The sequence below is a fragment of the Lacerta agilis genome, chromosome 2 (assembly GCF_009819535.1).
Source record: "Lacerta agilis isolate rLacAgi1 chromosome 2, rLacAgi1.pri, whole genome shotgun sequence".
Taxonomy (NCBI): domain Eukaryota; kingdom Metazoa; phylum Chordata; class Lepidosauria; order Squamata; family Lacertidae; genus Lacerta; species Lacerta agilis.
In genome coordinates, this window is record NC_046313.1 from 75,191,636 (window position 1) to 75,217,109 (window position 25,474).

General features: G+C 41.4%; 2 protein-coding genes across 7 annotated transcripts in view; one reads left to right on the forward strand and one right to left on the reverse strand.

The window, feature by feature from the left end:
• Positions 1–1,251, forward strand: part of CFAP92 (cilia and flagella associated protein 92 (putative)) — a 53,285-nt gene extending 52,034 nt beyond the window's left edge. For all 3 annotated transcript variants that reach the window (XM_033140830.1, XM_033140831.1, XM_033140832.1), the window contains one exon: positions 1,035–1,251. In XM_033140830.1, the coding sequence (XP_032996721.1) occupies positions 1,035–1,063 (29 nt within the window). In that variant the 3' untranslated portion in view covers positions 1,064–1,251. The remainder of the gene's footprint in view (positions 1–1,034) is intronic.
• Positions 167–22,954, reverse strand: ACAD9 (acyl-CoA dehydrogenase family member 9). 4 transcript variants are annotated; one of them, XM_033140834.1, is made up of 19 exons: positions 22,799–22,920; positions 21,488–21,569; positions 19,427–19,520; positions 18,717–18,818; positions 16,789–16,895; positions 15,611–15,711; positions 15,008–15,086; positions 14,452–14,626; positions 13,691–13,764; positions 12,617–12,692; positions 11,404–11,474; positions 10,993–11,112; positions 9,820–9,948; positions 5,276–5,355; positions 4,486–4,612; positions 2,956–3,033; positions 2,260–2,388; positions 760–832; positions 167–421 (listed from the first exon to the last, which is right to left on the reverse strand). In XM_033140834.1, exons 5-19 carry the CDS (start codon positions 16,870–16,872, stop codon positions 321–323), a joined length of 1,497 nt encoding a protein of 498 aa, XP_032996725.1. In that variant the 5' UTR covers positions 16,873–16,895; positions 18,717–18,818; positions 19,427–19,520; positions 21,488–21,569; positions 22,799–22,920; the 3' UTR covers positions 167–320. The 4 variants fall into 4 exon arrangements, 3 of the variants coding, with proteins under 3 accessions (XP_032996725.1, XP_032996724.1, XP_032996727.1); XM_033140833.1 differs by lacking the exon at positions 21,488–21,569 and having other exon boundaries at positions 22,799–22,953; XM_033140836.1 differs by lacking the exons at positions 19,427–19,520; positions 21,488–21,569 and having other exon boundaries at positions 22,799–22,953.
• Positions 22,955–25,474: the final 2,520 nt, after the last annotated feature.

A 25,474-nucleotide genomic window follows, 5' to 3' on the forward strand; every position in this document is an offset into this window, starting at 1 on the left:
CAGACTCATTTTCATTTATCTCTAGCTGGATAGAGGGCATTATAGTGAGTATTATGCAGCACAGGGTTTCTAAAATGAAAATATAAGAGTAGAAGTTGACTGTGCACTTCTCCTTAAGCCATATGCCTGGATTTTGTCTTGGGATTTTCACGTGCATTCAGGTACATAAAATCAAAGAATTTTATTTTATAAAACAACACCTCCATTGAGGAAAATAATATGGTTTGTTTGCAAGTTGCCAGTCGCACATTCTGCCCCAAAGTTCACTTGCACCGCAGAGCATCTTGCTCCACAGCAGGTCGGTCACCATTTCCCAACTTTCAAAATGTTCTTTCCAGTGGATGGGAACAGATATATGCTCTCTTTTCCAGCACCTGCTTTGCTACTTTTTTAATGCTGTCATCCATGTTTTCAGGAGCATCTAGGAATAATGGAAACGGAAGTAACAATTCCTTTAGCGTCACAGCTAAATGAGAGCAACAGACTTTTTAAGTTCCAAGACACTAAACACAAGCTGTTGAGCTACTAGCAGCATCTGCCACATTATCACTAATTATAGGAACAAGCAGACCATGGGACTATCGAGGCTTGCCTTGGCATCTAGATTCTTAGCACAAACTGAAAATGTAGCCTATGAACAGAAACCGTGGCAGGAGTACTGACTGGGTTTCCTGTGCCTTTGCTATAAAAGCAAGTTTTTAATTGGTATCAAGGCAGGCAATATAAGATGTTAACATTTGACTTGAATGCAACACTTACTTTTTTCTAATTCTGCCAGAGCATAATTATTCTGGAAGCCAGCTTCAGTGCAGAAAATATTTGTAAGCAGCACCTAGGAAGTCAGTTAAATCGTTAGCAAAAAATAGGCCTGTCTTTAAAATAGACCACTGGAATTCAACTCCATGTAATAGCGTTTATTTCAGTATTATAAATTCATGGAAATAAAAACCACCCAGCTTCTGTTCTACATACTTACTCAGCAAAAGACTAAGTAGAAGTTAATAATCCTTTCTCTTCCCTCTGTTTTTTCACAGTAACGGCTGCCCCAGAGCTGAGTGGCTGAAGTTTAACAAAAGGGACTTTTCTACCATTGGCACCAGAATAGCTGGAACCTGATCATGTGATTGCAGACTTTCTAAAGAACCTCCTTTAACATTTTACAGTTGTAGCATAAACAGCTTTATACTATACAAAACTTGTTCGATACCTGGCTGTTGTGAAATATGTTGCAATACACATGGCTCAGCAGTTTGCAGAGTGTGCCTAGGTACTTACATTGGTGGGGTGGCTCAGACTAGAAGGCTAACAACATTCTATTTCCTGCTGCACCCAATAGGCTTGGGTGATGTACTGATGAGGGCCAGAGTGCAATGGCAGCTTCAACCGGCAGTATACCGCAAGTGAAACTACCTCCGAGCCTGGGGGCAGGAACAGGCGGCCCCAGCCTTGAGACTGGGTGGATGGGTGAAGGGTGCTTAAAATCAGACAGGAGTCAAGAGGAGAAATCGGCTACCCTGAAAGGAAAGGACTGTGGTGCTGGAGAAGCTAGCGAGCGATGCAATGCAGGGAGGCAGCATTCATCCTTCCCCCCTCTCCTAACCAGTCTGTGTGCACCCCCTCTGTTTCAACATGTTTGGCTGGTGACACATTGCAAAGTTGAAAAGCTGACATTGCTTAACCCTAGCACCCAGAACGCTTAGAAACAGGGCATGCTAGTAAAACCTGCCTTATTTATCCTCACTCTTTGACACAACACAGTGGATATACCCACTATCTTTGAAAATGGACATTTCATCATGAATACATCTAATGGTATCACCATGTATTTAACCGTATTTTCCGGCGTATAAGACAACCCCCAACTTTTCCAGTTAAAATACAGAGTTTGAGATATACTCGACCACAGATTCTCCACCCGGCGTATAAGATGACCCCCGACTATAAAGAAGATTTTCCTGAATTAAAAAGTAGTCTTATACGCCAGAATATACAGTACTATGCCAATGTTTTCCCCCCGGAGCACAAGAATAGATATAATCTGGTGAGGGTTTTCCGGGTTCCTTTTGACACAAAATACATTTTCAGACATAAGAAACTATACAATTGCAAGTCCAAATATCCCTTGTCAGAATCCAAAAGTATCATAATACTCTCAAAAGCAATTCTGTTTCCCCCCCTTCTTGACCAGTCTGCTTAATACTGATTTTAGTTCATGATTACAACATTAATTAAAGTTGCATAAAACCTCTAGGTACTCACCTCATGATCATGATTGCGCAAACCAATACTGATTGATCGGCTAGCTCTGGAAATAACTGCTGTCATTGCATAGATATTGATGAGGATGTCTGCTACCCTTTTGAGAACCATCTGCTCATCCACAATAGTCTAATACCAAACAAAGAACACACAAATAGTTTAGTGATTTATCCTGAACTGCCTGATCAATCTAAAACATGTTTCAACAGATGAAGACAGCTGCCCTTAGTTGGCAGTATTCACACATGTACTAAAACATTTTCCAAACTCTCTTGTGTCACAACTCACGTGAATGCTCCCCATGCTCCTCCCGGGGCTGGAAAGGGGTTAGTTTAACCTGGTTTGCTAGTAAAACTGAATTACTGTGTCACGAAAAGGATGCATGTCTAAAAAGTGTGTCACCAACATGAAAAGTTTGCAAAGCTCTGTACTATATCAAAGCATTTGACTCAGAACCTGCACAGTGTCTTTCAGGTTGCTGGGGGAAGAAAAGATACAGTGCATTTCATCTGCTTCTACATGATCTTTAAATATTTATCTTCCCTGACAGCTCCTTAAAATACATCTTGAAGACAATTTCTAGGCTAGAAATGAGTTTGATTTCAAACACTCACTTTGATTAGGCTCTAAGGAAGGAAGGGCAGAGAAGAAAGAAAACAACTTTGGTTTAATTATCCATTAGAAAGTTCTAGCTACCTTGCCAAATCTTCTCAACAAGCCTTCTACAGCGACACCAAAATAATATATATTTTGTTCAAGTTTCTTGGCACTTTCCTGCAATGAAAAAATATATATTTAGGGCTCTACAGGTTTAGACTTGTCAATTCTGCACAAACCATTCATTAATCTCTCCCTCTATGTATAAATAATATATGCACACACACTCTTTAAATGTGTTGCAACTGTGGAGCCAGCTGGTAGTCTTTGAGGAACTGGGTTTCACTTTGAGCTCCCAGTTGCCGAATCCAACAACCGATTTGGTAATTTACCCCAGATTACATTATATTCTAGAATTCACACAGTAGATGGGCAGTCAAGTTCAGTCCTAAATATTCAGATTCCACCTGATGTAGGTTTAACGAATTAGCGCCATGACTGAACTAATTCAGGGAGACTGAACAAAACAAAAATGCCCACACTGTGCTTTCTCTCCAAAAGAGAAAAAAGTAGAGAACATAAACAAAAATAGGCGTTACATAATGAATTTGGCAATCTTTGGAAGGAAAACGAACTCAAAGTGTCAAAGCCTTTTCCAAGAGGCAGTTCTTTGTATTATGTAACTGGCACTGAAGATGCATGTACACACACTTGTATGTACAGGTTCAACAACTCGGAGAGTCGGCAAGGCAAGCATTTCACGTGTATTATCAGCTTTAGAACTGCAGCCAGTTCAGCCCTAATTTCTAGAACCCTTGAGCCGTATCCAAGGGAAAGTCCACTTACACAACATTGGATACTTCCCATTGTACCCTTTCCCAATCGCAGCATTTGAAAGATCTGATTGTTTTCCATACTAAGTCCCATGCCATTACAGATTATAGTGTGCATAATAAGGATTAGTGCATACTGTGTCAGAAGCAAGCGTGACCGAGGCAACAGGGGCATTGCAAGGTACAGTTTAACAGAGCAACCTAAATGACATTCCACTTGGGTTCTTACAGGGCTTGGTTCAGGTTTTCCTTAAGCCATGAAATCTAAAAAGTTTTGTTTTGGTTTAGTGAACACTGATAACTTTCAAAGTTTAAGCAGTTATTTGGACTACATGAATAAAACTCAAAACAGGACCACAGTGTAAAATTTCTCCATGTATAGGTATAGGTGTAGGTATACAATTCCACACAAATGCAGTATTGTGAGCTGTCTGCACAGCAATACAGCGCAGCTCACACTAGCATTTCTGAGCGCAGTTGTGTGTGACGGGTCGTAACTATGGTAGTCCACATGCTTTTCATGCAGAAGATTCCAGGTTCAGCTTTCTGCACATGCATGTACAGCTGGTAAAGTGTTGTGTGAAACCCTAAAGAACCAGTAAACATACACTGTACTGAGCTCAATAGGATCAGTAGCCCGACATTGTATGAGGTTGTTTCCTATGTTTCTACACGGAAAGGATTTGACACTGGACCAGGACCAAGAAGCCTAAAGAAACCCCCCTTTTATGATGCAACACAAGCAAATCTTCCAAGCATGGCTGAAAGTGTTACAGCATCTGCACTGAGTACTTACCTCTAGACTAGGATGAACCACTCCATCTTGACCAACTAATCCTAAGTCTACTGTTCGGCCCATGCTGTCACGGAACTTGTTCACAAACAGGTTCAATGCAACACCTACGTTTCCTTTCTTGATTTCCCTGTGCGATTAGATACATAAAGTGCCTTAGTACTAGGCCATTTATCCAATATCACTTCATTCCCCAACAAGTCAACTCCCCATCAGCCCCAAAGACAGTAGATGATCTTCTGAATATTTCCCCCCTAAAAATTATGCTTTTTTTTCTTTGTAATTTTCTGATGCTGTGTACTACAGGGAGTGGACAGAGCTACATTAACAGCTACCAATGATGTTATTAGTGATAGCCATCAAAGTATGACCAACAACCTGAAAGACTCCAGAATAACTAACTTTCCTTGATTTTAAATGTAGCTTGCCTACTCCCCACCCCCATTGAAACGAATGGAGTTCACAGGGCAACAGTGATTAATTGACCAGTAGGTACAAACACCAATTCGGAAGTGTTTTTAATAAAGTTTAAGTAGGTATCATCACCACATAGTAAATGAGAGATGAGAACATACTAAAATAACCTCTGTGTTTTGGTTTTTAAAAGAACAGTTAAGATCTACACAATATATCAGCATTTTAAAGAAATAAATGCCTTATTTCTGCTCATGTTGAAACTTTCAAGAAAATTTCTTCTTGCTACCCCCCTTTCTATGCTGTTCCCCTTTACAACTTTTCAATCTGTATTCAGTAATCATTTATCAAAAATGGATATTTCCAAAAAAACACACACTTTATTTTCCCAGTTAAGATCTTGCCGGCATACTGCATGCCTGTCAAAGCAATATACATTCGCAGAATTTCATTTGTTCCCTGAAACAGAAAAAAAGTTTCTTTTAGGTTACTTAAACATGGATTTGCCAGACAGCTACACTTGGATATAGAAAAAAAGAAAGGTAAGTTTCCTATCAAAGCTTAAGGTGGAGGCATGTTTATTTTATCTTCAAGAATGAAAATTCCATTGTCATTATAAAATTCTAGGAGTATCTCTATAGCTGCACTATTAATTCACCTGAAAGCTTTAGTAAAGTCATCATCCACCAGGCCCAAAATTTTAAGGACTACAGGAGGAACATAGGGCTGGAAAGGTTTGCACCTTGGACACCCAATAAAGGGCTCTACACCAATACCAGTGTACACACATAGAGTACCTTCATGTGACTGAAGCAAAATCTGCATGCTCTGGTATGTGTGTATGGCAACTTTTCACACACACCAAATACATGAACAGCAGAGTGCGTATATGTTGGATACATCAGGAATAGGGCTAGCTTGCACAGCACTGCAAACTCATCCCACAACACACATTCTGTAAGCCTTTGCACCTCGTACGTAGTAACAGAAATAGCCTTAATAGCACCGCACCAGGTCTTTGAGGTTTCCTAGCCACACTCTGACCAGTATTAAGCTGAGATGGGGAAACACCTTTCAGCTCCTGAACTTTAGCTAAATGCCATTTGATGTAATGGCCTAGTAAAGTTTACAAACTAGTTACAAAAATGCTGTGCCACACTGGCAAGTGATCTGCCCAAAAACTATGTGGCAAACAAGATGAAAACTGTAGTTTTGAAAGTTTGAAGAACAGGCTCCTCTCTCAGTAATGCCTATCATGAACTGCAATTTACATGCAGAAAAGTGAACCTGAACACTGCTCTCTTTGGAGGCTGAAAGAAAAATCCGACATCTGCACAGCTGAAAGCAAAGCACCTACATTTTAGAAGTGCTTGATTTTAAAAGATAAAAAAATGCTGATGGACTAAGACTAGTCGCTATGCTTTTAAGCAGGTGCTGCTTAGCAATTAAAGCTTTCAGAATGAACAGATGGCCTAAACAACAAGCTAATTAAAATCACTGCATACATTGACTGGGTATGCTAAATTAAATGCATGAATGTTGCATACTTCGTTTTTAATTATAAGCACCATTCTTTATGGATCACTCTTCGGCAGCAAGTGGAGCTTACTGGCATTCAGAACTAGATAAGTGAATGGCAAAAAATGACCTTTTAAAGTGGATCATCAACAAGAGGAGAATCTGCAGACCCACCTTACTGCTGTAGCAGAGAGTAGAGAATGAGCCAAGGTGCTTGCCGTCTCCAAATCAGAATGTGTTATCAATGTACTTTAGAGCATTATTTCACCTTATTTAATGAAAAATATTTCTATGTAAACCAGTTTAGTCTTATATCTAGGTCCACTACTGGAGGAAGGTTTTGAGTTGGGTGACACATGGTTTTGTCCTGGGCCTGATGCCCTTCAACATTTTTATCAATAACTTTGAGAAAGGACTGGAAGGAATCAAATTTGCAGGTGACAAACTGGGAGAAAAACTTAAAACACTTTAGAAGATAGGGATAAAATTCAAAACCTTCATGATAGAAAGGAAAACTAGGTCAAGACTAACAATATTAAATTCAGTGGAGTCCCTCAAGGTTTGGTGTTGGGACCTGTGCTTTCCCACTTGTTCATAAATGATCAAGTGTTAGGGGTGAGCACTCAGTGAGATGGCCAAGCTTGCTGATGATACTCAGCAATTTGTGGTGTTTAAAACAAAAAGAGATTGTGAAGAGCTTCAAAAGATCCTCTCCAAACTGACTGAATAGGTGGTAAAATGGCAAATGCAATTCAATGTAAACAAATGATCAATTTCTTAATCTTAACACACTCATGAATGGGCAGTGACCGCCCAGGAATGAGACCCTGGGGTCACAGCTCAACCAAGATATTGGCTCAGTGTGCACAGCAGCTGTGAAAAACGCACCTTCCATTCCAGAGATCTGCAGGAAAGGAATTGAAAATAAAACTGCCGACATCATAATGCCATTATACAAAACTATGGTGCAACTGCATTTAGAATACTTTGTACAATTCTAGTCACCTCACCTAAAAGGGATATTGCTTAGTTGAAAAAGGCAACCAAAATGATACAGGGGATGGAGCAATTCCCCTTTGAGGAAAGTATAGCATATGGGAATTTTTTAGTTCAGATAAAAGCTAAGAGGGAACATGATCAAAATTCATAAAATCATTCATGGCATGGAGAAAGTGGTAGATAGAGAAAAGTTTTTCTTTCTCTTTCCCAACACTAAAACTTGTGGACGACAAATTCATTCGCACAGGAGGTAGTGATGGGCACCAATTTGGATGGTTTAAAAAGAGGAATAGATAAACTCATGCAGCGTAAGGCTATCGGTGGTTACTAGCCGTGATGATTATGCTCTGCCTCCATGGCCGGAAACATTAATGTGAGAACAAGATACTGGACTCAATGGGCCATTGGCCTGATCCATCAGGGGCTACTCTTGTGTTCTTAACAGAGAGAACTGCAAAGTTTCTGGATTTATACAGTAAATAAAAGCAAAAGCAAATAAACCAAATGTGCAGGGTATACAGTAGAACATGGGACACTTGGCGGTAGAACATGGGGGAAAAGACTTGGGGTGGTAGCCAATCACAACCTAAAAGCAAGTCAGCAGTGTGATGCAACCGGGGGGGGGGGTTAATGCAAACTTAGGCTGCATTAATGGAATCTAACAGAAGCAATAGTTCTACTGTATTCTGTACAGTACTAGTCCGACCCCATCTGGAGTACTATGTCCAGTTCTGGAAGCTACAGTTTAGGAAGGATATAAACTTAAGTAAGTAAAACAGGGGGGCAATGAAGATGGCTCAGTATGGAAAGAAAAGTTCTATGGTGAAAGGTCACAGGAAACCAGTATATGTTTCAGCTATGGAAGAGAAGGCTGAGGGGGGATCATGATCTCTCTCTTCGAAACATCGCCACACTTTAGCCAACTTGCAAAGTAACCTGCTGGCATGCAACACCACCACCACATACACCAGTCCTCAAAAAAGTACTCTGAAAATTGCCCCACAAGAGGCAGAAAAACAACAACTTCTGGCCATTGGGTTTGGCATAGTGCTCATCTTCCATGCCAGCGGTAGCTAACATGGTGCCCTCCATGTTGGGACTATAATTCCCATAATCCCTGACCACCCACCATGCTGCTTGGGGTCAACGTGAGCTGCAGTCCCACCACAGTGGGAGGGCTACCCCCTACTTTACACTATTAATTCTGTTATCTACTTATCTAAATGAATCTGTAAAAAGCAAACACATTTTAAACAGAAATTTCCCTTGGCAGGCTTACTTTGTATATTTGTTCTGACAAGCAAGGCAGAATGTTTCCAAAGTGACCAGGTCAGCCTAGATGACTGGAAGGAAATGCACAGATGCCAATTTAAAAATGTGAGGCACATCAACGCCAAATAGTGTGCTCCGACTGCTGTGGCAAAGCAAGCACTGGTTTGTATCACGCACATAAGCACACACACAATTGTTCCACACTATGCATGGCCAGTGAGGTGGAGCCACCTTACATGCTCTACTTGCTAGGACAAGTCCCCTTATTTTTATTTTACATTTTTAAAAGCTGGATAATACTGCAGTTGCCATAGCAGCCATGATGGATCAGACCAAAAGCCCACCTAGTCCAGAAGCCTGTTCTCAGTGGCCAAGCAGATGGCTACAGGAAGCCTCCAAGCAGGATTATTGCATGATCATGTAATGGGATTTCCTTTCTGTTGTACGTTCATTATTTCTGGTATGTGTTGACAGTCCCCTTCATAGAGCAACACCCCAATTCATTTGTACTGCAGTATCAGTCCAACACTTTTGCACTTTACTACAGGATAAGTTCAACAAATGTATAAAATTTACCCAGCCAAGACTGACATTTCCAATATAATGGACTACAGTCGTACCTTGGATCCCTTGGTACTCGGATGTTTTGACTCCCAAACGGCGCAAACCCAGAAGTGAGCGTTCCAGTTTGCAAATGTTCTTTGGAACCCGAACATCCGACAGGGCTTCCGATTGGCTGCAGAAGCTTCCTGCAGCCAATCAGAAGCCACACTGGTTTCTGACCGTTTTGGTAGTCGAACGGACTTCCGGAACAGATTCCGTTCGACTTCCAAGGTACAACTGTATTCTATTTATTGCAATCAGTATAAAAATATTAATGTGCCATTAAACAGATTTTAAAAACAGTTACTTCTAACATTAATGCATATAGAATAGGAATATCCTCCTTTCCACATTTATCTAAAATATATCACTAGGCAGTTCACATATCATAAAGGTAGTGATGCAAACTGTGACTATTTGAGGCAATGCTTCAAAGCCACTCAGATGGCCCTCAGAATGCCATCTACTTGTCTCTAGTTTTATACTAGTGGTTTGAGATTGCATGCAACTTATAGAAGACCTCATATTTACCTCAAAAATCAGAAGTATCCTGCAATCCCGGAGATAGCGTTCATACGGATAATCTTTCATGTAGCCGAGACCTCCAAGAATTTGTAAAGCTTCACTCACACAAATCCATGCGCCTTCAGAACTAAACACCTGTCAACAACCATTGAAATTATTAAGTGATGTTATTTTATTTCTAAACTTGGCAATATAAAAAGCCAGTTCATTGGTCGACCTCAACGGCTGTCACACTGTAGAGTGACCAAGAAACGAAGCCCAAGCTGGAGCTATGCAAAAGCGTTAGCGCCAATGTCAAGTTCTCTGTAAGAAAATGTAAATACCTTATACCACACAGTTTTGAGCCCTTGTGAGGCTATATGATTTTGAGGCTAGCATGGTTTTGGCCAAACTGGGAGGCAGTGGAGGATAGGGGTGCCTGGCGTGCTCTGGTCCATGGGGTCACGAAGAGTCGGACACAACACTGAACGACACAACGAGGCTATATAAAAAGGGTAGGGACCTGCAGCAAAATGTTCAGGGTTCCAGCTAGCAAGCCACGCCTCCCCCCCCCCCCGAATACTCAGTTGTATCACCTGCCACAACTGCTTTCTACCACCACCCTGCCCCAACACACACATAATGGTATTTCATGTCAAGAGAGCATGCTCAACCCTCAATGATCTTTTTTGGTTTCCCTCAAGCCTGCCTGTACCATCTGTGCATGGATGGTTCTGTTTTGCATACATAAGGAGCAGCACTTGGAAGTACCAAGTTTGCTATTAGCACATATAATCCCTCTCATAAGGGACACCGAAATCAACCGAGACTGAACATACACACACAGCATTGCCTTCTTGATTGGTGGCTTTCTAATTCCATCAGTGCCTCTCCCCCTGGGACATTTCGAAATTCCTGATCTCACGCTTTCACTTCAGTGAGATATCTTCAAAGAGATCTGCCACGCTTTATTCAAGAGTGATTTAATATAATTTGTATTGAACTGCCATGCAATAAACTAGATCAGGCTCACAATGAAGATGGGGAAAGGTTGCATATGAACATCCACATGGCTTCCACAATCTGAGAATCACAGTAACCTATTTTTCTTTGAACATTAATAAATGCTTACATCCCACCCTTCCTCCCAAAGGAGCCCCAATACCCACAGCTTTAACTCAGCATTCCGGTAAAGCTTACTTTCACCATGGCTGCTTCAACTGAGCAGTCTGGGAACCCTGGCCTGTCCATCATTCCTGCAGTGAGGTAGGCCATGCTTTCCATCACATATGCTTTCCGAGCCATCAGGGCAAATTTTTCCTGAAAGAAAGGGCAACAAAGACATGCTGTTCATATTTAGATATCACAGAGAAAGGGAAACTACAAATATGCAACAATGCAATCAAGAAGGTTAATCACCATTTATTCCCGTTAAGTTTAATACATTTGGCAACTAGCACATTATTCTTTCTAAATTCATGACTCACCAAGTGCATAGGCTACATCATTCAAAACTGGCACTCTGGAAGGTGGAAAGCTTTCCATTCAGTTTTTTTTTTTAAAGATGACTTTTCCCATGAATTCCTCAAACCCTTAATGTGTTTCAGTTACCTGAATTAATCCAAATTCACTCAGCTTCTTATTAAACTGTTTCCTTGTACAAGCATACTCTGCTGTCATTTCTTGAAAAAAAAGTGAGAGGAAGAGGCAGTTAATCAGGCAGCAAAATATTAGGACTGCTTCTGAAAAATGTAACATTTGCTGAAATATTTATCTTCAGAATGGGACAAGGCCCTTTACCATTATTTTAATTATTAAAATGGACAACTCCTACTACATCAGATAACGATAACAGCCATTCCATCTACCCTTGATGGTTTTACACCATCATCAAGATATTTTGTGACCCTGTACTTGGTGTAGCAGCTCTTACTACCAGGCCAAAACATTTCCATGGGTCGAGTAAAACACCATCAGCCCTGAAGCTGCGGTCAATTTGTCTTGTGCTACACTGTACACCAAATAAAGCAGACAGATCCAGCAAATTAAGCAGATTAATAATGCACTTCTAAGGGAAAGTAGGAATATTCATAAGTAGGAAGTGTCATGGATTGGCTAGATGCAGGAGTGGTGAGAGGCACCAGCTGGGGAACCCCCAGAGGAAGAAGGCTCAGAGCCAGGGGATTGGTGATGGAGATGAGCTAGAGCTGGCTTGGGCAGAGCAATAACAAAAGGAGGAAAAGGGAGACTTTTTACACTGCTAGTTGTTGCAGGGCGGGGGAGAGGAGGAGAAAGTCCTATGGTAGAAATGGCCTTTCTTCTACCCTGATTCCCCCCCCCCCACTCAACTGCTTTTTAGATATAACAGGATCCCTTCATGAATAAAAAGAAGGCAAGTCAAACTTTCTGCAGGCTAGTAACGCCTGGAATGTTGTAACAAAGGTGACACAACCAAGCATAAATTTGCGCACTTTCATTTATTGCTTTTTTAGCAGCATACATAAGCTTTTCCCTCACAACTCTGACTTTATCTTCAGCAACCCAGTGAGGTCAAGGGGCTCCCTAATGAGTTTCATGGCTGTGGGGAGATTTGAACTTGGGGTTTCACTAAAATCAGCATGTAGTATCTATTACAAAAAAGAGAATACTGTGGATCAACAGGCTTTCATTGTATCTCAAGTCAACATTATAGAAACGATTTAGTAACTGAACCTAATATTTATAAAAATGAAATGGCCGGCACAGAATCTAAGTATCTTCTTCAGGAGCAGAACTAATGCAGAAATTCATCCTGCCCAGCGCAACGCAGCAAGTGTAGGCTTACCAATCAATTTCTTCAGCATTCCAGCAGATGCACTGCCCATGCTAAATCTTCCACTGTTGAGAATATTCATAGCAACCTACAGTGAATATAAGTAACCCTTGTTCAGGGAAACTATAATTAAAATGTCTTTCCTCCACAAACAAGTCCCTGCCCACATCAATTCTGGTCTTTCAGCTGGATGTCTGCCCCTGCTATATAGAGCATATCATGGTATCGTAGAAGGATACCTCCCTGTGCAATCACTGCCATAACTTTGGGGCATCTCCTTTCATTTGACATCAACTTAAAACAGGTAAAACATGAGAAATGCTGAAATGCAAAGCTAATTTAGTCCTGATTCTTCCAAAAGATGCTTAGGCTCTGGCAAGCCTGTGCCACAAAACTGAAATAAGCTACCGGCTTTACAGCTTCAACCTGATGCATGGATAAACACAACTCCTCATTAACACTCCATGACTAACTGAATAAACAAACCCTCTTGTCAAACTAACATGGGGCATTCAAGGATCACTGGTTTTTTTTTATCTGTAAACTTTACCTACAATAAATAACCGTAATAACAGTGTACATTAGAATTTCTCCAAAAACAATGGAGAGTAAAGAGCTGTTGAATTATATCCTGACAACACCTCCAACTGGCTTCAGTTCCTTGATCCACTGGTGTTCCAGCAGAAATTAATTAGGTCAGAAGTCCATACCAGTACTGTGAATTATTATTTCTTTACTAGCAAACTTGCCTATTTCTTAAAAATGAACTCATACCTCCTCTGAATTGCTTGATGCTTTTTTGATTACTAAACTAAAATGTCACCACTAAAGTTAGTTCTGCTTTACCCAGAAGCTTATAAGATACAGACTACTGTACATCCAATGAACTACAACTGGGACTGCATCGGTTATATTTCCCCTTTTCTGTGATAGCTCTGTACTCCTACCTGTTGTTATTATTGCTGATATTCTTTTTCTCTTTTTATAACCAATTCATTTGTAACTGAAAATCAATAAAATAATTTTAAAAAATGATACAGAATATGAATTTTATGGCAGGGGAAATAGTAATTCCCTGCATCTTACCTTAAATCCCCCTCCAACTTCTCCAATGACATTCTCTATAGGGATTTTTGTATTTTCAAAATGGACTTCACATGCTGAAAAACAAGAGCATTAAGCTACTATTGCACTATTTTAGAAGTCACTGATAAAAGTCTAGGGTTTCCTCCCCTCTAGCTAATTTCATGACCAACTGTTCTAGAACAATCATTTAGCATATCAAGACATTTTGCCTCTTTGTTGTTATCAGTGATGTTGGTTTTCTGAAAAATTCTGAATGGGAAAATTTCTTGAGGGGAGAATCCTATCTTAATTAGACTACAAGGAAATTCGCAAAGGAAAATTATATCAGTTTGCATCAGAAAAAAATTCTGCTGCACATAACACATGTTTACGCACCCTATGTGAAGGTAATCTAAGTCACCCATCCTGATTTCGTTTTTCAGCTCAAGACTGCCATAGGCATTTTGGGACAGTCTGTTCCTGATTTCCAAATGCCTCTTGGGGTCTGGTGCTACTACCCACATGGAGGAGCCTGTCCATTTAACAATTTCTAACTTCTTGGAACCCATGTCATCTTTGATATACAGAGTGGCATCAACACAAGATCTATGCCCACAAATACTTAATGATCAGTAAACATACATTTTATTTGGTCAACAACTAAAATGTAGCTTATCCCAGATATTTAAGAAAATGCAGATGACACAAAAATTTGGATTCCTCTTGATCCAAGAGGAATATGAATACTACATCTTTCCAAACCAACATTTACTAGTTCTTACTGTTAGATCCTCGAATGCCTAGTTTATCCTCTGGCTTTCCATTAGTGATTCCACCAAAAGCTCTTTCTACAATGAAGGCAGTGATTTTGTCTTTTACAGCACCATCTTTGTCAACAACCTCAGTCCTTCCGAAAACAGTAAAGATATCTGCAATGCCACCATTTGAAATCCATATCTGCAATCGAAAAAAGAAATGAGTATTGTTTGCTCTGCTTTGAATGAAATGATACTGATTTCATAAAATATGATCGGTTGACACAGCCACCCTTTACTTGACAAATATTACTGTCCCATTTTAAGATATATCCTTTGATTTTGAATCTGTCCACTTGGGAATTGTCAGCTAAGGTTCAATACAGAGTTAGAAACAAAAATACTCCAGGTTAACTTAAGGTTCAAGGCAATCCAATTATTATCGCAACTAGGCCAGTTTTCATTGCATATGAATCTTGTGCAGAAAACTTTCACTTTGCACAGAAGGCAGGGAAACAAAGAAGACAGTTGTCAAAACCGATACACAGAAAACATAAAAGTATTAATTTCTTTGGATAAATACCTTTGAACCATTTAATATGAAACTTTTCCCATCTTCGCTCAAAGTAGCTCTGCTCTGGATGGATGCAGCATCACTACCACTGAAATATACAGATGAAATGGGAATTTAGCAGGTGCACTGAGCAAGACTCTGTAGTCCTTACACCTGAAAGATAGAAATATCCCCATCATTCTGACTTCCTAAACACAGTTAAATTGCCTCTGGAAACAACAGTTGCACAGGATGAGCTGGGCAACAGTTGGGTATCATTTGATGTCAAGCTCCACAAGCGTAATTAAGTTAAGCAAGCTGGTATATGACAGTACAAAGCGAAAACAGATCTTGCTTCAAGTAACACTTGGCATTTATATAGCGCTTCAGACCTTTCACAACTTCACACACACTTTTTTGTAATCCTTACAAGAATCCTGTAAAGCAAGTCAGTGTTAATCCCATAATGAAGACCATGAGCCAAGAATGGCTTGACAGCCACCATGTGATCTCATGGCAGAAGGAGAGAGAGATTCTAAACCAGAGTTTTGCCAATTCCTAATTCAATTTCTCAGTGGCTCCATGGCACGATCTCTTAAAGTATTTTCATTTTTAAAAAGGCAGAAATCCTACCTTCCAGGTTCAGTCAGACAAAATGCTGCAATGTGCTCCCCAGAAGCCAGTTTAGGCAGATACTTTTTCTTCTGTTCTTCAGTGCCTGCAATTAGGATTCCCTGGAAGAAGAAGAAGAAGAAGAGGAGGAAGAGAAGTTTGGATTTGATATCCCGCTTTATTTCTCCCGAAGGAGTCTCAAAGCTGCTAACAATCTCCTTTCCCTTCCTCCCCCACCACAAACACTCTGTGAGGTGAGTGAGGCTGAGAGACTTCAGAGAAGTGTGACTAGCCCAAGGTCACACAGCAGCTGCATGTGGAGGAGCAGAGACACGAACCCGGTTCACCAGATTATGACTCAACTGCTCTTAACCACTACAACACACTGGCTCTATACACACACACAAATAGACTGCCAATTAATTATTGAAACCAAGCCATTTATTTGTTTAAAACAGGGGGTGTATGAAATTTTGGCCCTGAAGGCCACATTTGATGGTGGGCTGCACACTATCCCTCTTTGCCCCACTAGAGACAGAAGTGAGGAGGTGTACAATGGGATCTTTGCAATCCCATCACACATTTCCCCATTGACTGCTGCTGGAAAATCAGACTCCCCCTCAGCTGTTTGCTGGGCTGCAGCAAATGCAACTTATATGGGGAGGAAGATAAATGAGGATTAGCCATCAGAATTGTTAGCATGGGACCAGTTTTGGTAAGAGGGGGATGGGCCATCCATGTCCGGCCACAAAGAAGGTAATAGATGTTTTAGACCACTATTTAGCCAAACTTATTTAACACAACCAAATTCACACTAACAGAAACTTGAATTTCCCAAATAGCTAGAGCGGTTAATCCATTTTTCAGAGATCTCATCTTAAATGTATTCCAACAGAATTAAGCCTATCTATTTGCTTTTGTTGTAGTTCCACAACTGTCAACTCCAGCATATTTACACAAACTCCTCTGAATGGTTCTAAAATTGAACTAACAATCCTGTTCTTTATTACTCATCCTTCACAAATGTTCTGCTTTAAAGGTATCTTAGCCATAAATCTTATTTTGTACTTCTTCATTGTCTCCCTGCCGTGACAGGAGAGACATTATTTGTACATGCTGGGAGGAAATGCCCAATTAGGAATGAAATGTCAAAACTGCAGTGCCTTAGGATCAAAATCCATAATAAAAGGCAATGTTACCTTCAGTCCTATAGCTTGGTGAGCTGCCAAGGTTACTGCAATAGCTCCATCCTGAGAAGTAATTTCTCCTAAACGAGCATACATTGTATTCGAAAGACCAAGGCCACCTATAGAAAAATATTTTTAGTCAAACCAAACAATATTTTACTTAAACACTTTTCTTGTAACAAATAGTCCATCTAGATCAGTACTGTCCTCAGTGACTGGCAGTAACTCTCCAGGGTTTCAAGCAGGTGTTTCTACTGGAGATGCTGGAGAATGAACCTAGATTCTTCTGCATGCAAAGCACCTGCTCTACCACTGAACTACAGCCCTTTCTCCAAAGATCCCTGAAATTCTTGCTATCTATTAGTTTAAGTATTAGAATTTTAGGGGGAAAGGTTTGGAAAAAAGCTTTGGGAAGGGCTGCTTGGAAACAACTTTCCCATATAAAAAGCACTTTTCTAACTTAGAGCCCATTGTTATGAGTTTGTGGTGTTAAGCTGTGTGCCGGACCTCTCTAATCCCTGGCCCCAGCAACTGTTAAAAGCTATTAAAGGTTTCTAATTTTGCGAGATAGCCAAACTGAGTTCCTGGTGATGTCATGAGGGATTAAGGGGCTTTGTGCAAGATGGCAAATGGGTGGAGCTCCCTCCCTCAAAAAAAGAACCAAAAACAACAACAACAACAACCACCACCACCACAACCACCCAGGTCTGAGAACGGAGTGGGCAGTGATGTGAATCAAAGTGGCAAGGAGAGAGAGAGACAGTCATGCTGGGTCTCTGCTTGAATCTAAGGCGGTGGCTGTGGGAGAAACAAGACCCTTTTGGGTGTTAATGCTGTGAACCCCTGCATTGCAGGATCAGGTTGTATATCTGTGTAAATAAACCATATATCATAAAAACACTACAGTCTCTGCTGTGACTCATTTCCAAAAGGAAACACGGACCCCTGGAATCTCACACCGCTCGGAGATTGGGGTGACATGCAACAATATCAAACTTGTTGCCAACATGGGCTACCAGTCAGCATCAGGGTAGCCTTCAGCAACTGATGATTGTTCACAAAATAAAAGCACAACACTGAAATTGCAATTTAACTTACACTGCCAGGTGTATAACAGCTTTGGCTGCTTGAACTAGGAAACTGGGTGTTTGTAAAAATAAAGGAAAAATCAAGGGACTGATCTCTGGTTAGAGTTTCCTATAGCATTTATTTCTAAAATGTACTGAATCACATTTCTTGCAAAGGTCACAACAGAGAAATACCATGATCAGCTTTTGTCAAAATGTTGCTCTGTTGTGTTTTGTTAAAGTACTTATAAGACTCATTCTCATTCTATTGCAGCAGTGCAGACCAATTGTATTTATGAGTATGCAGTTCATGAATCTTCTGAGGGGACGCCAGCTCCACATCCTGCAATCAGCTGCTTAAGTTATCAGCTCATAAGACTAGATTGATGCTATCAACCACTGCTTCATTATGCAAGAAGAAAGAGCAAATAGAAGAGCCTATAATGATTAACTAACTGGAGGCACAAAACAACACTGTTTTCTTCAAATGAAAATACTTTACTTCACAGTAATAACATTCAGAGATCTGCAATATATAGGATTCATGATTTGTTTTGAATTAATAAATCTTTTTTTTTTTAAACATACTTATACTATATGTTTGAGTGTGCAAGGAAATCATGCCATCACAGAAATTAGTTAGGGTTGGCTTTATTATGAATTCTATAATGCTTCAACAAGGAAGAGAAAAGATACCAGGAGGTTCAGCCATCCAGGGACTGCCCTGTTTTAAAGTGCAGAGGGTGAGTGTGTGTCTTATAATGTATCAAGTCCAATAACACTAATAAAGCAAGGAGAAGAAAAACTTCAAGGGTTCTCTCATATTAAAAGAACAAGGAGAAAAGTCTCAATTTTCTGTACATTTTTTCTCACCATATTCCTCCGGAATCTGTATGCCAAAGAGCCCCAGGTTCTTCAGTTCATTAAGCGTTTCTTGTGGAATTTTAGCATCTTGGTCAATTTTCTTAGAATCCACTGAAATACAGTAATTGTATATAATGGATTACAGAAAGTTCAGGTGTGGCCAGCTCATTTAGTGAAAGCTTATTTATGGAGTTAGATCAGTTTGAATACCAACAACCACAAATGAGACGTTTAAGGCATACTGTCTATTATTTTTTTCTTGCAAGAACTTAAGCTTCCCACAGGTCAGTATTTTTCCTGCTCTTCCACTGAGTGAGAGGGGCTAGCCACATATTCCAGCAACAAGGTTGAGAGATCACTTTTGCCAGACGACCCAATTTGAGCAGGTTTTTCAAATTATTTTCACAACCAGCTGTATCACATCAAGATAATGTGGTGCATAATCTCCCTCCATTACAGCCAGAGAATTCTCAACAACATGACAGTGGACAATAAAATATTTTAAAATAAGATACTTGGTAGCTGTTTAAGTCAGTACTGTAGTACAATATCTCAGTTTCAAAATGCATGATTTCCTTGTATGTGGAAAGTATATATAGGTAAGCAACAATATGTATTTCTCAGTGTTTTTTTGTTAGCACTATAAGAAAAACCTCACAGAAGGTTTGTTATGAAAAACCTTAACATATAAGGACTTAATAAAGGGGGGGGGAGTTTACCGTCTTCATTGAAGAATTTTTCTACCGGCCCCACAAGCTGGTTGATTTCTTCCAATTCTTCATTGCTAATCTCAGGAAATGGGAAAACGTCTTCCTAGAATGGCAGATTTTGACAGGATTTTCCTTTATATTAAAACAACTTAAAAAGAGAGAAGCCTCAAAAACTGGACTTAACATTGCTCCTTATGGGGACAGATGGCAGTTAACCTTTGCAGACATTATGCATACATTTTAATTAGGAGAATGGTCAACAATTCAGAAGTGCATTTGAGTTTTCTTCAGTTTCTCCTTCTGTGATGCTCAACCTATGGAAAAATTAAGAAGTAATATCTTCTCTTCTGTGGTCTCCTCTGTTGCTTGAGCTTCCTCTGGGTCCTGGCCTGCTTTCTTGGAGCGCTAGCCGTGCTTCCACTCCCTCCCTCTTCCTCCTTCCACTGCGATCCCCTACAGGATTACTCAGGAGTAAGCATTAGCAGAAACCCCTTCCTCCTGCTGCTGCGCTGCCCACCTGTGGGCATCTCCTCCGCAGGCACCAGTGGAGTTTGAGAATACCATAGTGGGATGATCACAAAACCACAGATTTGGAAAGGACCTCTGAGGGGCATCTAGGCCAACCCCCTGCAATGGAGGTACCTCAACAAGAGCAGCCACAATTTAAAAGAACACAAGGCTTCCCTGCTCCATTACACCTATTGTGACACAGAAGGTAACCCCCAAGCCCCATCCCACCAATCTCTCCCTTTTTATCAAAGGGATGGGGAGGAGGCAAGCAAGCAGAGGGAGCCTCTTTTAATTTTTTTAAAGGTTCATTTTATTTTTTTAAGGTTCATTTTTTAATAAGAAGGGAACAAGAAAGCTGTTTATGGGGAACCAACATAAACACCACCAAAAGAAACACAAAACATTCCTCCCCTTTTATTTTTTGCTAGTGGGGATGTGTGCAAGGGAAGAAAAATGAGCAGCAGCACATAATGATGTAATAGGGTTGGGGAACCAAATGTGTGAAAAGACAAAAGGGAGAATTGGGAAGTGTTTATGGGTAAGGAGGAAAAATGGGGAGACAGACAATAACACAGGAGAGAAGGGGAGGGGGGGAGGCAGTCCAATGTAGCTCACAAACATGCAGAATGGAGTAAAAGAGGCAAGGACAATTTCCCCCACCACCCTTAACTTTGAAGCAACAGCCTCTGTCCCAGAGAGCGCAGGGAAGACTCAAGGCAACATCCTGCTTTCTGCTGGCTTGGTAGCTCAGCTCACAAGCAGGCAGAATGCAGCAAAGGAGGCTTTAAAGGCATGAAAAGTGCTCCTTCTTCCTCATGAGCAAGCAGGAGAGACAGGGTAGCTTGCCAAGATGTCATGCAGGGAGGCTTCTTCCCTGCACCTCAGCTCTGCCGGTCCAAAGAGCAGCCTTGCCTCTCCAGCTCAAGCAAGCAAGCAGGAGGAGCAGGATAGGCAGGAGAGTTGCAGCAAAACCCAGCTGCACCTCCGGCTCCGGAGGAGACCCCTCTGGAGCTGTAGCGGATGATTGCTTCGGGCTCTGGGGAGGGTCTGGAAGTCCCCAGCCATATGATTAATCTGGGGACATTACATTAAATCTGGGACATTCCAGACATGGATTTTGTCTGGGGACAGATTGGTAAATCCGGTCTGTCCCTGGCAACCAGGGACGTCTGGTAACCATAGCTCAACCCCAGAACTTTGACAGGTCAGTAAACACCAGCACTCAGATGCAATTTTGGAATTTGCCACCACAGCATCTTAAAAAGTGTTTGTGTGCATTATCCCCTCCCCCACAAGTTTCCATATAAACTGTTCTTGTGTCTTCCAAATTTGGGGGATTTGAAGTGTTTGGGAGTTGTGTGCAGGCAGCTGTGAAGGCAGAGGAAATCCTGCCTCGCTTTCCTCCATGTTGGAACAAGGACCTTAGCTGTAATATGAATACAGACACTTTTTTTTGGAATCCAGAAAGACCTGTTCTCTTTCCAGCTGGGAAAACTGCTGAACAAGGTGAAGACAACACTCTAATGGCGTCACAATTCTCCATTAAGCTTTTAAACATACCTTTACTGCAATGCTAAACAGGTTTGTTTTGGAAGTCCACTGAGTCAATGGATATTGCTTAAAGGTATGTTCAGGATGACAGCCGTGGTTGCCAAAAATATAGAAACATAAACACTGCTAAGAAAAGGCACTCTGAATTTGCTCTTTACATCCAGATGGGCGGGGTATAAATAATAAATTATTATTATTATTATTATTTCCAGAAAAAATATCCAAATCATTACTTAGCATCGATATGGCAGAATATGCTCTATACATTTTTGTTTTGCAGTGTAATATATTCACTTTCAGTTATGAGGCTCTAAGATATAGTAGTAATTATGGCTAACTAATTATATGAAGTTACAGGTAGGTAGCCGTGTTGGTCTGCCATAGTCAAAACAAAACAAAACAAAATAAAAAATTCCTTCCAGTAGAGACCAACTAAGTTTGTTCTTGGTATGAGCTTTCGTGTGCATGCACACTTCTTCAGATATGAAATGTATCTTCCAAATCCCAAGGATGTTCCAGGAGCTCTGAGATTTGTATTTAGCTTTACATAGTTGAGTTTGCTGGCTGAAGTGAAATGAATTTGATAGGAAGACTGATCCCACCAACTGTGGTTTCCAGAAGTTTTTCTCCCCACTTCAGGCAGCTCCAAAAGAAGCTGCTGGTTCCATACACTAGATGCCTAAAACCTCAAAGAGTATTGTCTTGCATGATAAAATACTGTAGTCCAATTAAAGGGGTGTGGGGGAGAAATACTTAACCACAACTTTAAGAAGCTGTTGCTACAAATCATAAGGGTGGAAAATGCATTTTCTGTTTAGACCTACCCCAAACCTTCCCACCAAGCATACAAACAACAACAACAACCCCAACTCTCCTTTCAAACATGAGGACTCTGTCAATGACCGCTTACAGCCCCGCTTAAGAATAATTAAGTTTATTGGGGTGGGGGAAGCACAACAAACGGAGAAAGCGCAAAGCCTTAATTGAAAGGAAACTTCCCGTCAAACTTTCCCAACCTTGAAGTAGCAAGTTTTCGTACTGAAATACATGCCGTGCTGAAGTCCAGGCTGCGATTTCCAGAGGGTGCAGTGCGTGTGTGGCGGCGGGGAAGGTGTGCATTTTCCAAGAGATTCGTGGAAAAGCAACAGCAGCAGCAGCAGCAGTTCTTGGCAGCCTCAGAGAGGGCGGCAGGGGTGAAAAGATGCCAGGTGCCCACTGGGTTTTGGGGAGAGGGTCTATGAGGTGGGAGGCTCCCGAGTCTGTGGGAAAACACGCAGGAACCTCGGGGGCGCTGCGGACTGCGGCAGCTACGGCACTCACCTTTCGCAGCGTCCCCAGGAAAAGCTCTTTGGCGAATGCAGGCCGAGGGAGGCCGGTACGGAGCTGTCGGGCTCCGGCGGGGAGAGCGGCGCGAGCCGCGCGGAAAAGGACACCCAGCCCGCTCATGTCTCTCCGCGGCCACTGCCTCGTCGCGCGCCGATGACGCAATTGCCAGAGCAACTGGCTCGTTCTCACGCGGGGAGCGCCCGGCCCCGCCCCGCCGCCCAACTTTTTTTTTGTCGCGTAGTTTCTCCATAGACTTCTTATTAGACTCATACGCAGGGTACACCTTGCGGGTTAACTTTTTTTGCTCCGTTGAAGGAAGAAATGGAAACAGCGAAGAAGCCCATAGCCCACAGGAAAAAGTGGGCAAATCCAGGATTTTAAGAGTAGTCCAACGCAAACAAAGGCAGGAGCATCATTTCTTACTATGCTATATGGTGTGGAAAATGTTCGCTACTTTTTTGGGGGGGGCGATAAAATAAAAGGAACAAATGTTTTCCACGCCAAATAACATATAGTTTTTAAATGTTTAATTAATGTTTAAAAAAACTTTGAAACGCACCACGAGTTTTCAAACCAGTCAATGCTTGCATGGGGGAGTCTGGACTCAGAGGCTCAGAGCCACATTCCTACAATACTGTAATAAGTGACTCACATTGGAAGATTGTCCTAAACCCACGACACACTTTCTCTCTTTACCACTATCCCTCCAATCAGCAACGTGGGGAGGCGGGGAGTGGGGTACAAACGGACTATATTTATAATGGCAGGGCGCATTTTCGAAAAACAAATCTGAATTTTCGCTCGTAACCATGTTGCTCCCTCTTGGGTTTGGGCGGGCACGTTGTTGCCCGAACTAAAATCCTGGATTTCTTCCTTATTTCCAAGGAGCAGCCACTTCTGCATCCATGGGCGCGCACCTGGCGGGCGGATTACAACAGGCAACAATGGGAACTGCGACGTCAAAGCCTTTCCTTTCAAACGCCCGCCCCGGGAAGGTGGAATGCGGAGCCGAACGGACGCAAGGCTGAAGGGTAGGGCTGACTTCTGCCCGTTCGTTGCAGAAACGAGAAGACGTTGAAGCGGCGGCCGGCAGCCCAGTTCTGCGCGTGCTTACTTGTAAGCGCTGCTGCTTTTAAATGCGGCTTTGGTGCAAAAGCAAGGGTGCCCCGGATCGATCGATGCCTTCATGATTTCGTGAACTAATAAAGACTTAATAAGTTGTTGTTGGCCAAACTACAGTATACGACTCTCAATAACTTAATATTTTTTCCACATGGGATAAAAGAAAATGGAAGAAAGAGTTCTTTTCTGGTCTTCCAGTGCAGAGTACAGAAGTACAAGAATGTAAAAGTATTAATGTAAATTCCCATTGCCCCCCCTCTCCCATATTCCATGTGTGCATGTACCAAAAATGGTATGAAAGGGGTTCATATGTTGGATTTTGAATAGCTGTGATAGAGGCAGAGCCGTAGCTAGGTGATCTTGCGCCCCTGGCAGAACCGTCCAGATTGTGCCCCCTAGGGAATGTGGTACAGAAAAAAACGGAAAAACAGGGCCTCCGCATATCATATAAAAAAACCTCTATTTAAAAACTTTTCTTATGAGGCAATAATTTATATTTTTATTTAGAGACATATTTATGGAAATATTTTTAGCAGATTTTGCGTGCCCTCCTTGCCTGTGCCCCTGGCGGGGGCCCTCCTCACCACCCCCTAGCTACGACCCTGGATAGAGCGTATCTTTCTCTATTATTTTTAAAGTTGTTCCAGAGAGCATGAGTTGCTGGTGGCGTGTGCTATCTCTTCCAAGCTATCCACTAAGTTTTGATTCACCCTTTTCACAGCTGCTGCACACTTTGTTGACATTCATGCAGCTATTCACTATGACCTCTCATGTTACCGCCCCAGCTCTATTTATTATCTTCATTGCCATGATCCGACACATTGCTGAAGGGAAACTCTCCACCAGGGTAGAAATCATATACCAAAGAGATGGAAAGCTTCTTAATCTGAGTAGACAAAGCAAAGAGTATGCATACTGTAACTTCCATCATAGAGCTTCAGTATGCTGATGACAACATAGTGTGTGCACTCAGAGGACGACCTCCAAACCACCCCAAATATCTACTTGACCTTTTTGAAGAGGTTGTGCGTAACTTGATGCAGTGTTTAATTATACATACCTGTATGGCAAATTTCTGTGGTTATTCTGTTGTCAAGGTGAACTTCTTTCCTTTGGAGGACTGGGCCAACTGCATCAGTGCCCTCCAACATTGCGATTTGGAATAAAAATTGGTTGCCAGCATCTTTGTAGGAAGATGTTCAAAGAACCACCCCCCTCTCTCTCCACACCCACACACAGCCTCTCACATTGGTTGAGTATGAGAAAAAGGAAATAATTTTAAAAATATTTCAGGAACACGTAATTAAAAAATAAGGTGGGTAGGAATGCAAGATGAATTAATATTTGTCTCCTGTGGCTGTAACGTAACTTGGAAAAAATACAGCCTTGTTCACAGGAAAAGGAAATGAAATGATTTCATTGCAGTTTCTGAAGATATTGATGTAATAATAAGACACAGTAATATTTTCCAGATGAACAGCCAAATGAGACTATGAAGTTGTTTCACAAAATGTTCAAAGCTTCTAAAATATCATGATGACATTTTTT

What these genes read in the sequence shown, in the direction of transcription:
- ACAD9 (XM_033140833.1), bottom strand. Translation starts at nt 22,924, where the DNA reads ATGAGCGGGCTGGGTGTCCTTTTCCGCGCGGCTCGCGCCGCTCTCCCC. An exon ending in TGGTTCATCCTAGTCTAGAG is followed by an intron (nt 3,034 to 4,485) that starts GTAAGTACTCAG and finishes TTTTCATTGCAG; the next exon opens with GAAAGTGCCAAGAAACTTGA. An exon ending in TGCGCAATCATGATCATGAG is followed by an intron (nt 833 to 2,259) that starts GTGAGTACCTAG and finishes CTGACTTCCTAG; the next exon opens with GTGCTGCTTACAAATATTTT.